The following is a 12,722-nucleotide window of genomic DNA, read 5'->3' on the forward strand; positions in this document are numbered from 1 at the left end:
GCAGCCAGACTGCACCAGTCTGACTTTGACTGACGGCTGTGTTGAGATCCTGAGGATTTTTAACTACCTGAATAGACAGTGTTGTTTTGGTTTTGTTTTTTTTTTTTTTTTTTTGTGCCTGTACTGTAGTGCATGAAAAATTCCCTTCATATATATATATATATATATATATCCATCCCTCTCCTCTGCTGAGGCCCCACCTGGAATACTGCATCCAGCTCTGGGATCCCCAGCATAGAGCTGCTGGAGCGAGTCCAAGGAGGCCACAAAGGTGTTCCAGGGGCTGGAGCACCTTGCTGTGGAGACAGGCTGAGGGAGCTGGGGCTGTTCAGCCTCTAGAAGGCTCTGGGGGGACCTCACCACCTTTTCCAGACCCTAATGAGCCTACAAGAGAGCTGGAGAGGGTCTTTGGACAAAGACATGGAGTGAGAACACAAGGGCTAGTGACATCAGACTGAAAGAGGGCACACTTACATTAGATTTTAGGAATAAATTCTTCCCTGTGAGGGTGGTGAGGCACTGGAACAGGTTGCCTGGGGAAGCTGAGGATGGTCCAGCCCTGGAAGTGTTTAATGCCAGTTTGGAGGGGGCTCTGAGCAACCTGGGATAGTGGAAGGTGTCCCTGCCCTTGGCAGCAGGGTTGGAAGTGGTTGATCCTTAAGGTCCCTTCCAACCCAAACCATTTTGTAATTCTATACTAAAAAAAAAAAACATTAATTTCTTTTTAAATTGCCAACCAGCAGCTCGGAGATTCAACATTCACATTACTTAACATTTAATTTAAAAACTACTAGACCAACTCTCTCAGCATCCTGCTACGAAAATCTGAAATCAAACTGTGATTGAAATTGTCATTATAAGCCTGATCACCAAGTGAAAGTTACTCAACAAAAGAGAGACATTTCAGCAAGCAGTTGACAGAATGACTCTGCCAGGCACCACAAGGAGAAGAAAGGTTCTCATTGTGATAATCCTTCACTGATTAAGATCTGTCACTGTAGCCAGCACAGAACCAAGTGTGCAATCCTTCATGTTACTTTTTAAAAAGAAAAATCAAAGAGGAAAAATAAAATCAACCACAAAGTGAATAAATATCCCAGGCCCCCATGGCTTCATTCATTCTTGTCCTCAGGAACATGGATTAGCAGTGAGAGTGTTGTCATCTGTTTGCCTGCTCAAAAGACAAAACAAAACAGAAAACAAAGGTTCAGGTTCTGTCTTAACAATCACTTGGATGCTTCCCAACAAAACAGCTTAGTTAGCATGCAAGTCACATTTATTTATTAACTTGTTAAAGTAAAACCACATTTCAGGATGTGGGGCCTTAAAACTTAAAAACTTAAAAATTCTGACTATTTTACCTGCATATTTTTATAAATCCAGTCTGTAAACACAGTCATATTCCCATACACTCCAGGCTTGTTGGGAGTGGCACAGCCAGTGCCCCAGCTGGTATCTCCAACCAGCCACCACACAGAGTGGTGGTGAGTGACCAGAGGACCTCCACTGTCACCCTGCAGGGGACACAAACACCTTGTTAGTGACACAGCCACCAGGAAAAGCACGACCCATTTCCTCCAGGAACACAGCTTTACTTTCAATATGAACCTGCCTGCCATTTAGGGAGTCACTAAGACAAGATATGCTGGCAATTTTGGTGTTAAATGATGTCTGCTTCCAACAGGAATGAAAATAATTTGCCCAGAGCCCTCTAAGTAAGATTGGCATTATTGGCTTTATTGTTCACAAGCACAACACTGTGATTAATAATATAATAATGATAATAATGCTGTTGTTATGAGGAGCATTTGATCACTTTCAAGTACCAGGTAACAAACCATCCTTGAAGCATTAAAAAGGAGCCTCACCCCCCTTGGGAATTTAGTGAGAACTCAGCACTGGCAGCCATTCAGGTGATGAAACAAAAGCTCTCCTCTTTCAAGGGATGCACCACCAAAGGAACCAGAAGCCCAAGCAGATGAAATGAAAATTTTTAATTTTTGGGGGAGCATAGGATTTTTATGTAATAGAGAAATAGAAATATAGAAAGAAAGAAAAAAAAAACCTACTAGCACAGCCACAAAAATAATGAGATAATTTCATCTTTTATACAATTATTAGCTATTAATGAGGAATAATTAATTACCTGACAGGAATCAATTCCCCCTGCTAGGTCTCCAGCACAGATCATTGTAGGCAGAATCATGCCATTGTAGATATAAACAGCATTACACCTCGAACGTTCTATTAGGGGCACCGCAACGTAATTCAAGTTATTTGATGTTTTACCTAGAATTGGGACATGCACAAACATGCCAGGACAAAACCAGAATCAGCATCACTTTACTTTGCTGTTACAAAAAAAATCCCAACAGCCAAGATGAAATAAACTTCCTAGAAGCAGCAGGATGGAAATTTAAGATGTAAGAAGTCTACAAGAGGTCCTCCCCCAGCACCTTGCTTATACCAAAAAAACTTCTTCCCTTCCTTTTCTCTTTCCAGTCTTGCAAATTTACTTGGATCATTCTCTTTCAGCCTGAGGTGGTGGAAAGGATCAGCTCCTGCCCTTTCCCACATCCACAGGACACACTTGGCACACAGTGCCAACCCTTGCTGCAGGAGAGGTGGCCCTGCCAGCAGGGACACAGAATTGTCTCCTGGGTGGGTATTTCTGGCCCCCAGAACTGATTTGAGGGTCCCTTTGCAATCTGCTGAATGCCAAACCTCACACCTTGCTTTGAGACAGAATGCCCTGGGTAAATATTGGGGGGCTGTAAAATGGGTGAAAAAATAGTGTATGAACAGATCTAATCCAAAGTGCCTCATCAGCCCATGCAACAATATTCTTAGGATGAAGAAGACTAGTTTATGTGAAAGTCCAAAATATTCCAGGAGCATTTTTTACCTCCTTGGTGCTCTGCTCCCCACCCTGATATCCAGCACTGCTGGTTAGGCTGGAACATCATTCCTGGATTGGGCAGACAAACCGGCCTCACAGATTCTGTAAAACACACAGAAAATAGATTTTCAGACAGAACTCAAAATAAATTTAAATGGCCACCACTTACACACCATGCATTCCCTCTGTGCTTTACATTCCTTGCAGGCAGACAATGCAGGAAGCAGCAGAAAGTTTACCAGCTGCCCTTTCCTTGAGGGGTACCTGATCTTCACCTCAAATCTGCCTCATCTTCACCTCAAATCTCCCTCATCTTCCCCTCAAATCTCCCTCATTTTCCCCTCAAAGTGAGGGACAAGCAGTTAATGGTTCTACCTTGATTCATCAGGTTAAATAGAACAATTAACACCAGCTCTTCTGAGCAGTAGAAGATGAAGAAAAAATTCTGAAAGCTACAGCTCTGCATTTTCTTTGCAAAAATCTGCTGAAAATAATCACAAGACAAGCAGGATTCAGTACTGATATACACAAGAAGTGTGCAACACAAAAACCTGGAAAACAGACAATTTCCCTGCTCTCAGCAGCAGAAAATCCCTTTCAGATTACTCCTGGTAGCTTCAAAGTGATGCACTGAAACACAAAGGGCCTGTACACAAAAAAGCACTCCAAGTTTAAATAATGGCTTGTCCTCTATTTTGTACTGGTTGTTTACAAACAACCTACATCTGCTTTTATGAAAGGAACTTCTTGTAATCTTGAGTTCTGAGGGGTTTTTTGACCATCATTTGACCTGACTTGAGTTGGGATTTAATCAGCTGCTCCAGCACTGCACCTGTAGTTGTCTGCACATACAGCAGTGGTGTAATAATACATATTTTACCTCAGAATGCTCTGTGATGCTAAACTGAAGCACCACAGAGCATTCTGAGGTAAAAACATATTATTGACACGAGCCCAAACCCCCTATCCATGTAATAGATTTAAATAAATCCTGCTTAGGAAATCAGAGGCTGTGCCTTCTGCCTCTAGGGTCATTTTGTGCTCTTCCACTTCCAATAAGTGTCTACAAGGATTGCTTGATGAAATTCAGAAGTTTTAAAAGGTGTGCTCACTGCCACTGGATTTTTCCCTTAAGAGGAGCAGAACACCTACCAGTAAAACTCAGTGGTGTCTCCAGCTTCATAAGGGCAACATCATTGTCTTTAGAGTCCGTGTCATAATCTGGGTGGGAAATTATCAGTTGCACTTTGTGTCCACTCCTGAAGAGCATCTCATCCTGATTCAGAATTCCAGCATAAACCCTCCAGCTGTGTGGGTCAGACAGTCGCCTGCAGAACAAAGAAAAGGTCTGAAGGTTTTCTTCTGTGGTGACAAGACAGGAATTAGGGCCTTCAAAAAACCGTCTTCAGGAGCTTTAGTCAAATGTTTGTGTGACCAAAAATGCACACACATTTAACTACCACTTCTGAAGAATAAGACAAACAAATTGCCAGACGTGCAACTTGAGAAAAGCTTGGCTCTAGTTTCAAAAATATATTAAAAGAAAATCTTTGCAGTAGGTTAAGTATTACTGTCCTTCCCCTTAATCACTCAGCACGACAAATTAAGTCTGAGACTGCAACACTGAAGCCTTTTGATTTCCATGACTGAGGGATCAGGCAGGTATTTCTGAAGTCTCACATGTCAGTGGTATCAGCAGAAGCCAGAATTAGTAAAAACATGATCTAGTGAAAGAATTTCACTATCTTGAAAACACCAGGGGTTTTTTTTAGGCTGGTTTTGGGTTTTGGTGGGGCTTTTTTAATGTTAAGCATGCTTACTAGATGTTATTTGAGCAGCCTTTTGTGCTCCAGCACAGTTTACAAAAGCTTAACAGAAAACTTGCCACAAGTGTTAAAACTCCCTCCATGAGAAGTGCCAAGGCAGTTGTGCCTGCAGGTCACCCCAGCTCCAAAAAAACCCAGATCAGGCAGAAAACCAGGTTTGTGCCAGCTGCAGCTTGGTCGCCATTCCCAAAGCTTTTTGCACACTACAGAGCTCAAATCCAGACAACAAAGGAGGGATAAGATCTCCAGGTAGAAATCAACACTTGCATTCTTTTCTCAAGGTTAAGGACAAATATTCTCCCTTGCCTCAGCCTCAAACTGTGATCCAGCCAACCAACCATCAAAAGTGGTTTTGCTCTGTGGGAGAAGCATCCACCTTTTAAACAAATTCTTGCCCCTTCTGAGGGTAACAGAACCCTCGACTCTCTTTTATAGGTTAAAAATGTACAAAGCACCAGCTATTTTTCTTCTTGATGGCTACATAAAGTGCTCCTTGGATAGATATAAATCTGTATTTAATACTGACTTGGACTTTACTACCCTGTGGCAAAAAGATATGAAGAAATAAATGGCACAGGCATCTTTAAATTAATCATATCTACAGCAGTGTGATATTTGAGAATTTGGATGGGAGGAGTTTCCTTTGGGTTTTCTCACAGTGTAATTCAACAGGTTCATGGAAACATTGTGCTGGCTGGCTTTAAATTTGGTGCCTTGAGTTTACATCTTAAATTGGTTGGGTATACGTGCTCAATATCACCCATGTAATTTTGTAAATAAGACAAAATATAAAATAAGGCTTCCTGTAGAAAGCAGAGAGATGAACTGCAGCCAGCCTCCTCCAGAACCAATCTTCCCTTAATACTTCAAATTTACAACACAGACAAAACACTGCACCGAGCACCTGCATACCAGGTGGGGAAGAAATTCAGTTTTAAGGGAGAAAGTGGGGAGAATTGAATAAATTCTTGCATTCCAGCTTGAAGAAAGGCAAACAGGATGAGGTTTAATAAATCCAAGTGCCGAGTCCTGCATTTTGGCCACAATAAGCCCCTGCAGTGCTCTGGGCTGGGGACGCTGTGGCTGGAGAGAGCCCAGCAGAAAGGGACCTGGGGGTGCTGGACAGCTGAGTGACCACGAGCCAGCAGAGTGTCCTGGTGGCCAAGGAGGACTCACCCTTCCACACAGTGTGCTGCTGTCACCAGCCAGTGCGGGGTGATGATGGAGCCCCCGCAGACGTGGGTGCCCTGCACGTGCAGGCTGACCTGCCACGGCCACTGCCCCAGCACGGCCCCGCTGCCCCCCACGATCCTGTTCATGATGCTCGGGCTCTTGCTGGACAGGCCACACGCTGAAAGGTCAGTCACACACAGAGGGTCATCAAAGAGTGAGCTGGGAGGTGGATTCTGCACCTCGGGATCCCCTGGCGTGGGGTGCACACACCGTGTTGGGCACACCACAGCTCAAACCCCTGCCCTGACACCAAACCCCAAGTCTGCCATTGCCCAGACCCCCATTAAATACAAACCCCACCTGGCAGCTGCTGCCCTTGGTTCACCATAAACTCTTGCTCTGTGCTGTGCAACAAAGCAGCCAACAGCCAGGAGACTCCTCGGGACAGGAATCACCACCAAGAAGGCACTGCCCACCCAATTGCTGAATCTTGGAGAGTAAATGTGCCAGAAACATCCCAACACAGCTGCTGGGGGACAGATATGGAGCTTCACCACAAGTCATTTACAGGAACCAGTGGCAGCAAAGACAAAAGCAACTGGGAATCCACTGTATTCCTTGTCTCCTCTCCCACCCTGCTCCTAAAGCTGATTATTTGGGAACCAGAGTTAAATCATTTGCCCATGCAAAAACAGCAATTAATGCGTCAGGCAGTCAGAGCATTTCAAAGCATGAAGAAGCAGAAGTTTGCAAAAGCCAGTGAGTTACCTATGCAGCGCAGAGAAACCACATTTCCTGAGGCACAGGAACCACTGCAGGAGAAATAAAAACACCAAACAGGATTTTAGGCACTCAGTGAAGGAAATGGTGAGCAAAGTCCACCCTCCAGTTGCTTTCTACCCTTTCCCTGCATGCCCTGCCTCCAGCCTCATCTTCCTGCAGAGGGTTCCCTCCTTTCTTCACCATCTGCCTCCACCATGCCTTGCATTCACCAAAACTGTCCTGTGGGAGACTGCAGGCACGAGCACAAAAGGTTTGAAAGCCTATTGAGAAGCAAGATGAAGAGAGAAAGCGGAGATGATTTAGGAAGTCATTGCAGAAGAACTGAACAAGGGAGCTGCAGGAAGTCTGCAGGCACAGCAGTCTACAGGTTTTGACACTGGACACTTTGGAGCTGCTTAATGATAATAAAAATGATGCATTCCACAGTGAAGACCCATTTTTTGCATGCTGTGTGTTCATGTGACTGAAAAAAAGGCTGTGCCAGCTGCTGTGAATGTGTTGCAGCTTGTAGCTCTTGTGACCATACACAAACTCTGCTGATGGTCAGAGAGCCTTAGGAAAACACCTTTGACAACCTTCTAGACAGCACAGAGGAGGGGATGTTTTTCCTTTTAGAAGAGGACAGGGAGGATGGAAAAATGACAGCTGTGCTTTTAAAAAGAGGGAAGAAGAGTTGCTGCAATCAGACTAAAAGCAAAGTCTCTTTCCCTCCAACAATCCCCACTGAAAGATGTGCTTGCACTGTGCTGCAGGCAGAAGCTGAACCTCTTCCAGCATCTGGAGAGAGCCTGGATGAAAGGAGAGAGGCTTTTATTAAACAAAGATACCTGCTGTAGAGCTTTTTGTACAAGTCTATATTCCCAGCACTTGTGTTCAGCTTCATGTAGCTCTTAAAGCTGACTTCATGTTCCACCCCACGGCTGGAGAAATATGTATCCCTGCAAAACAGAAAGTCCACCATAAAACCATAAAACCCAACAGTGGTTTCAGTTTTCAAGCAAGTGATAACAATGTGCCAAGCCAGAGCTTCTGACATGACAGCACTAGAAGTCTTTATTTTTGTTTATTGTATTTATTTTTATTGTTGTGAACCTGGAACTCTGGTGGGGCAGCCCAGCCAGAGTCTGAGATTCTTCAAACATCTGTCAAGTTCCACTTCAGTCAGTGGGTCAAAATAATATTTTTATCTGATATGCATGCCTCTCATGTAACAGGGCAAAATGAAGAGATGCCTTTGCCAGTACATTTTCACAGCAAAGTCATTAAAAATGACACAATTAAATGACACACTAAAAATGGCAAGAGGGAAATTTCAACCTTTCTTTTTCTGAGCAGAGGCTGACAGAGGTTGCACTTACACGCTGTAGCCCATGTCTTTGCATGCAATCTTCCCATAATCATCATTCCAGTCATCTTGGCAAACAGGATGCCAGGATTTGCTGACAGGTGAGTAAACTTCCAGAATAAAATTTGGTCCAAAAAGTCTAACTGCCAGAAAAGGAAGAAAGGGAAAAAGGAAAAAAAAAAGGAAACTAAGAACACCACATGCTATTATTACTGCTCTCTCTGCTTGGAAGTAGTTACAAATAATATCCACTTCATGTAGGAACTGATGTTAATTTAATGCTCTCTTCTCCAATTCTGAGTAAATAGCCAGTAGACAGAAATATGGCAATGACTTAACTTCTTTACATGTAGGGCAATTTATAAGAACTACCAGTTTTAAAATGAAAATGCACAAGATAGGGTTCATCCTTTCATTTCAGCTTTTATGCTAAAATTTCTGTTATATTCTACCACTAAGAAAGATTGCAATAATGAAAATTTCCTGATCCTTTCTTTGTGCCATATTTTTCTTAATATATTATGTGTATAAATAAAATGATCTACTGAAAAAGAAATCATATTATCTTATTAATATCTCTTATTATTAAGAGATTGTCTCTTAATATACCAAATTTCTTCAGAGAAGTGCTTTGTAAAGCAAGAATGTAACCAGGAGCAATTAGCTCTGAGATTCCACGTCCCATTACGTATTTGCTTGCACAATAATTTAATAAAAAAATAGTTCAAGCAAAATAACAGATTGAAACAGGCTTCTCCAAGAAGCCATTATTCAACCAAATGGAGTGGAACACTGCCAGCAAATGCTAACCCTGCATGAGAATGTGCTGAATAAAAGTTTGTAGAGGGAATCTAAAGCACAGCTGGAGTTTCCAGTGTGGCCCTGGCACGACACAAGATGCCAAACCTCTGGAATGGACAAATCCATGTTTTCACCTTCTACCTTCAGCTCTAAAGCTTCCCTTGGCATCTTTTCAGTTCAAAGCAATAATTAGGCCAGGCTTTCTTACACAAATGAGTAGTTGAAGAACTAAGGGGAGAACAAGGAATACAAAATACATGGATAAACACAAGCCTGACTGAACACCGCCAGGTTTGTTATCACCTGAAACTTACTGAGAAGTCACCACTGACTGTTCCATCCAGAGACAATTCTAGATCCAGTTCTGCACAAACACCACTCAAATTAAAAGGTGAGATTTGAAAAACCGACTCAAAGTCAAGGCAGCTCAACCCCCTGAGCATTTTATTTCAGCTTCTCAATCGGGCTGGAAACAAACCGAATATCTGTACATAACACACATCCTAAACCACTTTAAAGACAGAGCACAGGCTAAAACAGCCTTGCTGCAGCTTAGGCAAGCTCTGTACAGGGCAGTCTGCTCCCAGGCTCCTGCAGCTGACTCAGTTTCCCCCCAGCCCTTGGCTGCTGTCACTCACCACAGCGGGTCTCGTCCTCCCCGTTGGGGCAGTCGCTCACTCCGTCACACCACTGCGAGGCGGACATGCACACCCCTGAGGATCCACACTCAATCAGGGAGCTGAGACAGTGATTCTCTACTGCAGGGAGACAGAAGCACAGCCACGAGGCTTCACATCAGCCCAGCTCTCCAAAAGTTTCCCACTTTGATGGAGCAAAACGCTGGAAGCGGCTCTTAATCCTGGAGGAGGGAGGGACCCAGCCTGCCACAGCAGAGATGGATTGCTCTGTCCTTTGCACAGATCAGGTCTCTGATGCTGCTCTGACTGGGTTTTGGCCACTGGCTTCCCCTGAATAATCAGGCACCATTAAGTTGTCAGAAAGGAGTCAGCTTTGCACTGGCAAAGCGTTAGCACGTGGAAAAGGAGGAAAAGAGCGAGTGCCTCAATTATGTACTTTTGCTCTCATTTAAATCAAGATTACACTCACCCTGGTGAAATCAAAATGAGTCAAAAAAAAAAAATGCCCCTAAGGACACAAAGTGCCATCCTAATAGTTCTAAATGAATGCCCTTAAAATGACAGAATAGTTTGGAAGGGGTCTTTAAACGTCATTTTAGTCCAAGCCAATGCAATGAGCAGGGACACCTTCCACTAGCTCTCTCCTTGTCTTCTCCTGAGCAGAATGGAAAGGAGAGGCTCCTAAAACCACCAGATTTTTAGATTCCTGCTTTTTCAGCAAAGCAGCTTTCATTGAAAAGGAAAATAAGACAGCACGAGGCAAACTTCACCTGAGCTGAACAGAATTGGTCCAGCCCTGCTTCAGAGCTCAGTCACCCCAGCTGGGGATGATTTCTAAAGCAAACATCCATGGTACAACTTAGAGTGCTGAGACAGGCTGGGCTCAAGCAATGTTTATACAGAAGCCCCACAGAAACAAATAAATGGATGTAAATGACTTCTGCTCCAAGGGAGATCCCATTTTAGCAAAACAAAACATATCTTGACCATTTACACTCCTGCAGTTAAGGTTTGCACACTTAATGCAATCCCCTCCCTTCACCTGAAATTAAGTGAAGCTCAAATTTGGAAAGTAACAGCAGCATTAAAAAGAAAGAAGGGGAAAAAAAAGCTCAACCCACAAACAAAACTGAACCATTAAGAAGCAACATTAGTTCATCTCTTAGGAGAAAGGGAACAAAGACTTTTTTGTCCTCTAATTCAGAATTATGTATAAAATGAGAATGGCTATATCTAACTTGAAAAGTTTAATACATCTTTTCTTAAAAAAAAATAAAAAAGGAAAAGAAAAAAAAACTTACCAAAATACCAGATGAAGAAAGCAGCAATTGCACAACAAATGACTATTAATATAGATAATATTATTATTATGGTTTTCCTTAGACCTGAAGTGAAAACAAGGAGGAGAAGAGAAATTAGGTTCAGAAGTAAAGTTATTTCCACCCACCAGTCATTTCCACCCACCAGCACTATTTATTTAACACGAAAATCAGTCGTTTTTAGCCAGACTTTTCCCCATTCCACCACCCTTCCTCCCAAAGCCCCCATCTTCACCAGCACCCCTGCCAGCCATCACTTCTTCATGACAGGAAGAAAGGCATGAAGGAAGTGGCTCCTTCAAGGCACAACTTGGAAGGGAAGGTCCCTTTCCTTCATTATCTCACTCTGACAGATCTCAGCTCCGAAACCAGGAGAAAAACCCCCCCAGAACTTACTGGCCGCACAGGTTCTCCTGGGCGGGGGCGCCGCTGGCCTGGTGGACTGGTGGGTGGCAACCTTTGGGATGTAGCTTGGCACGGAGGGAGGGTTGGTGGAGAAGAGCTGGTGTGGGTAAGGGGGAGCACCTGCTGCCTGCCCGGCAGCGTAGGGGGGCTCCGGCTGGAAGCCCCGGTTCTCGTAGTACGGCGGTGGCGGACCCTGCGGCGTGGCGTGGCGAGGGAGGGGGACAGCAGAGAGTGAGAAACAAGGCTGGCAGCAGGACAAAATCTCACGGTCCTACGCCAAGATACGCCCCCCCCAGCACGCAGAACACTTACTGGGGGCTCCAGTGAACACAGAGAGAGAGGTTGACAGAACGTGCCCAAAACCTCACTGTTTTAACAATAGAACTGACACAGAGTGAGGCTGGCAATCCTCTGACAAGATCAGCCTCCTGATCTTGCTTTCCATAGTAGCCCAGCCTAAGAAGGATCCTTGAGCCCAGCCCTTCCAAGCTGTTTGCACAAATGCTTGCCCTGGGATGTCTGACAGGGTAGAAATAAACAGCAAGGGCAGCACCAGCACAGAAAGAAATGCTGACAAGGAACAGCCTTTGTCCAGGCCCAGGATAAATGCTTACTGCCCCATTTCGTGCTGTGACAACACCAGGTACACCTAAGCTATTTCTGACACACACTGGCCTGCAACAGGAATATTTATCCTGGAAGAGCTTTAAGAACTAGTTAGAAGCCATCCTAACCTATCCCACCAAAACAAGCTTAAATAGATCAGAAGTATGTGCTCAAAAGCATAAATCTCCCCTAAAAGTATCTGAGCACTTGAAATGTTGGTTAATTCGAGGCTCTCACACCTGCCTCACAGCACCTTTTCCCCTTTTTGCAAAAAAGGAAATACAACAAATAGTCCATGTTCCAAAAGGCTTGTTAGTCAGGACATCACTCAATGGATTGTTACGTGTAAAGAAATAAAACCAAAAATCAAAGAGGAATATTGTGAATATTTTGTTTACTTACTAGAGTAGAGGTCATTTTTCCTTTGTCAACAGTACAGAAACAATTCAAGTGTTGGGGAGTAAAGTGTGAACCTATACAAACAAACAAAAAAAGAAAACAATCACAACTGGAGGCTTTGTCCAGCTTTCTTGTCAGTTTTCCCTTTGGAAAAGGGCCAGGTTTGCAGAGAGGGGGGAAATAAAACAAATTAAAAAAAAAAAAAAAAAAAACAAAAAAAAAAAAAAAAAAAAACAAAAAAAAAAAAAAAAAAAAACAAAAAAAAAAAAAAAAAAAAACAAAAAAAAAAAAAACAACCAAAAATCAACCAACAACCAACAAGCGGAAGTATTTGAAGAGAGGGTACAAATTAAGGTGCAGCATGAAATCAGATCTCAGCAGCCTCTCAATCCAAGCCTGAGGATTATACAGTGGCAACTATTCATTAGCACGAGGGCAGCACAAACTGAGAAGGTCAAGTCAGTGCTCACTGTCGCTGGCAGGAGCAGAGTCAGAGAATATCCTGGCAGAGACCCACATGGTGTCAGT

At 43.5% G+C, this 12,722-nt stretch overlaps 1 protein-coding gene across 1 annotated transcript; it reads right to left on the reverse strand.

The window, feature by feature from the left end:
- Positions 1 to 1,159: 1,159 nt before the first annotated feature.
- TMPRSS2 (transmembrane serine protease 2) lies at positions 1,160 to 12,212 on the reverse strand. The gene is made up of 13 exons (XM_041399714.1): positions 12,198 to 12,212; positions 11,181 to 11,382; positions 10,767 to 10,850; positions 9,466 to 9,585; positions 8,040 to 8,169; positions 7,509 to 7,619; positions 6,667 to 6,710; positions 5,902 to 6,076; positions 4,052 to 4,227; positions 2,906 to 3,001; positions 2,147 to 2,289; positions 1,362 to 1,514; positions 1,160 to 1,171 (listed from the first exon to the last, which is right to left on the reverse strand). Exons 1-13 carry the CDS (start codon positions 12,210 to 12,212, stop codon positions 1,160 to 1,162), a joined length of 1,461 nt encoding a protein of 486 aa, XP_041255648.1.
- Positions 12,213 to 12,722: the final 510 nt, after the last annotated feature.

The sequence above is a fragment of the Onychostruthus taczanowskii genome, unplaced genomic scaffold (genome assembly GCF_017590055.1).
Source record: "Onychostruthus taczanowskii isolate IOZ18803 unplaced genomic scaffold, ASM1759005v1 scaffold17, whole genome shotgun sequence".
Lineage (NCBI taxonomy): Eukaryota > Metazoa > Chordata > Aves > Passeriformes > Passeridae > Onychostruthus > Onychostruthus taczanowskii.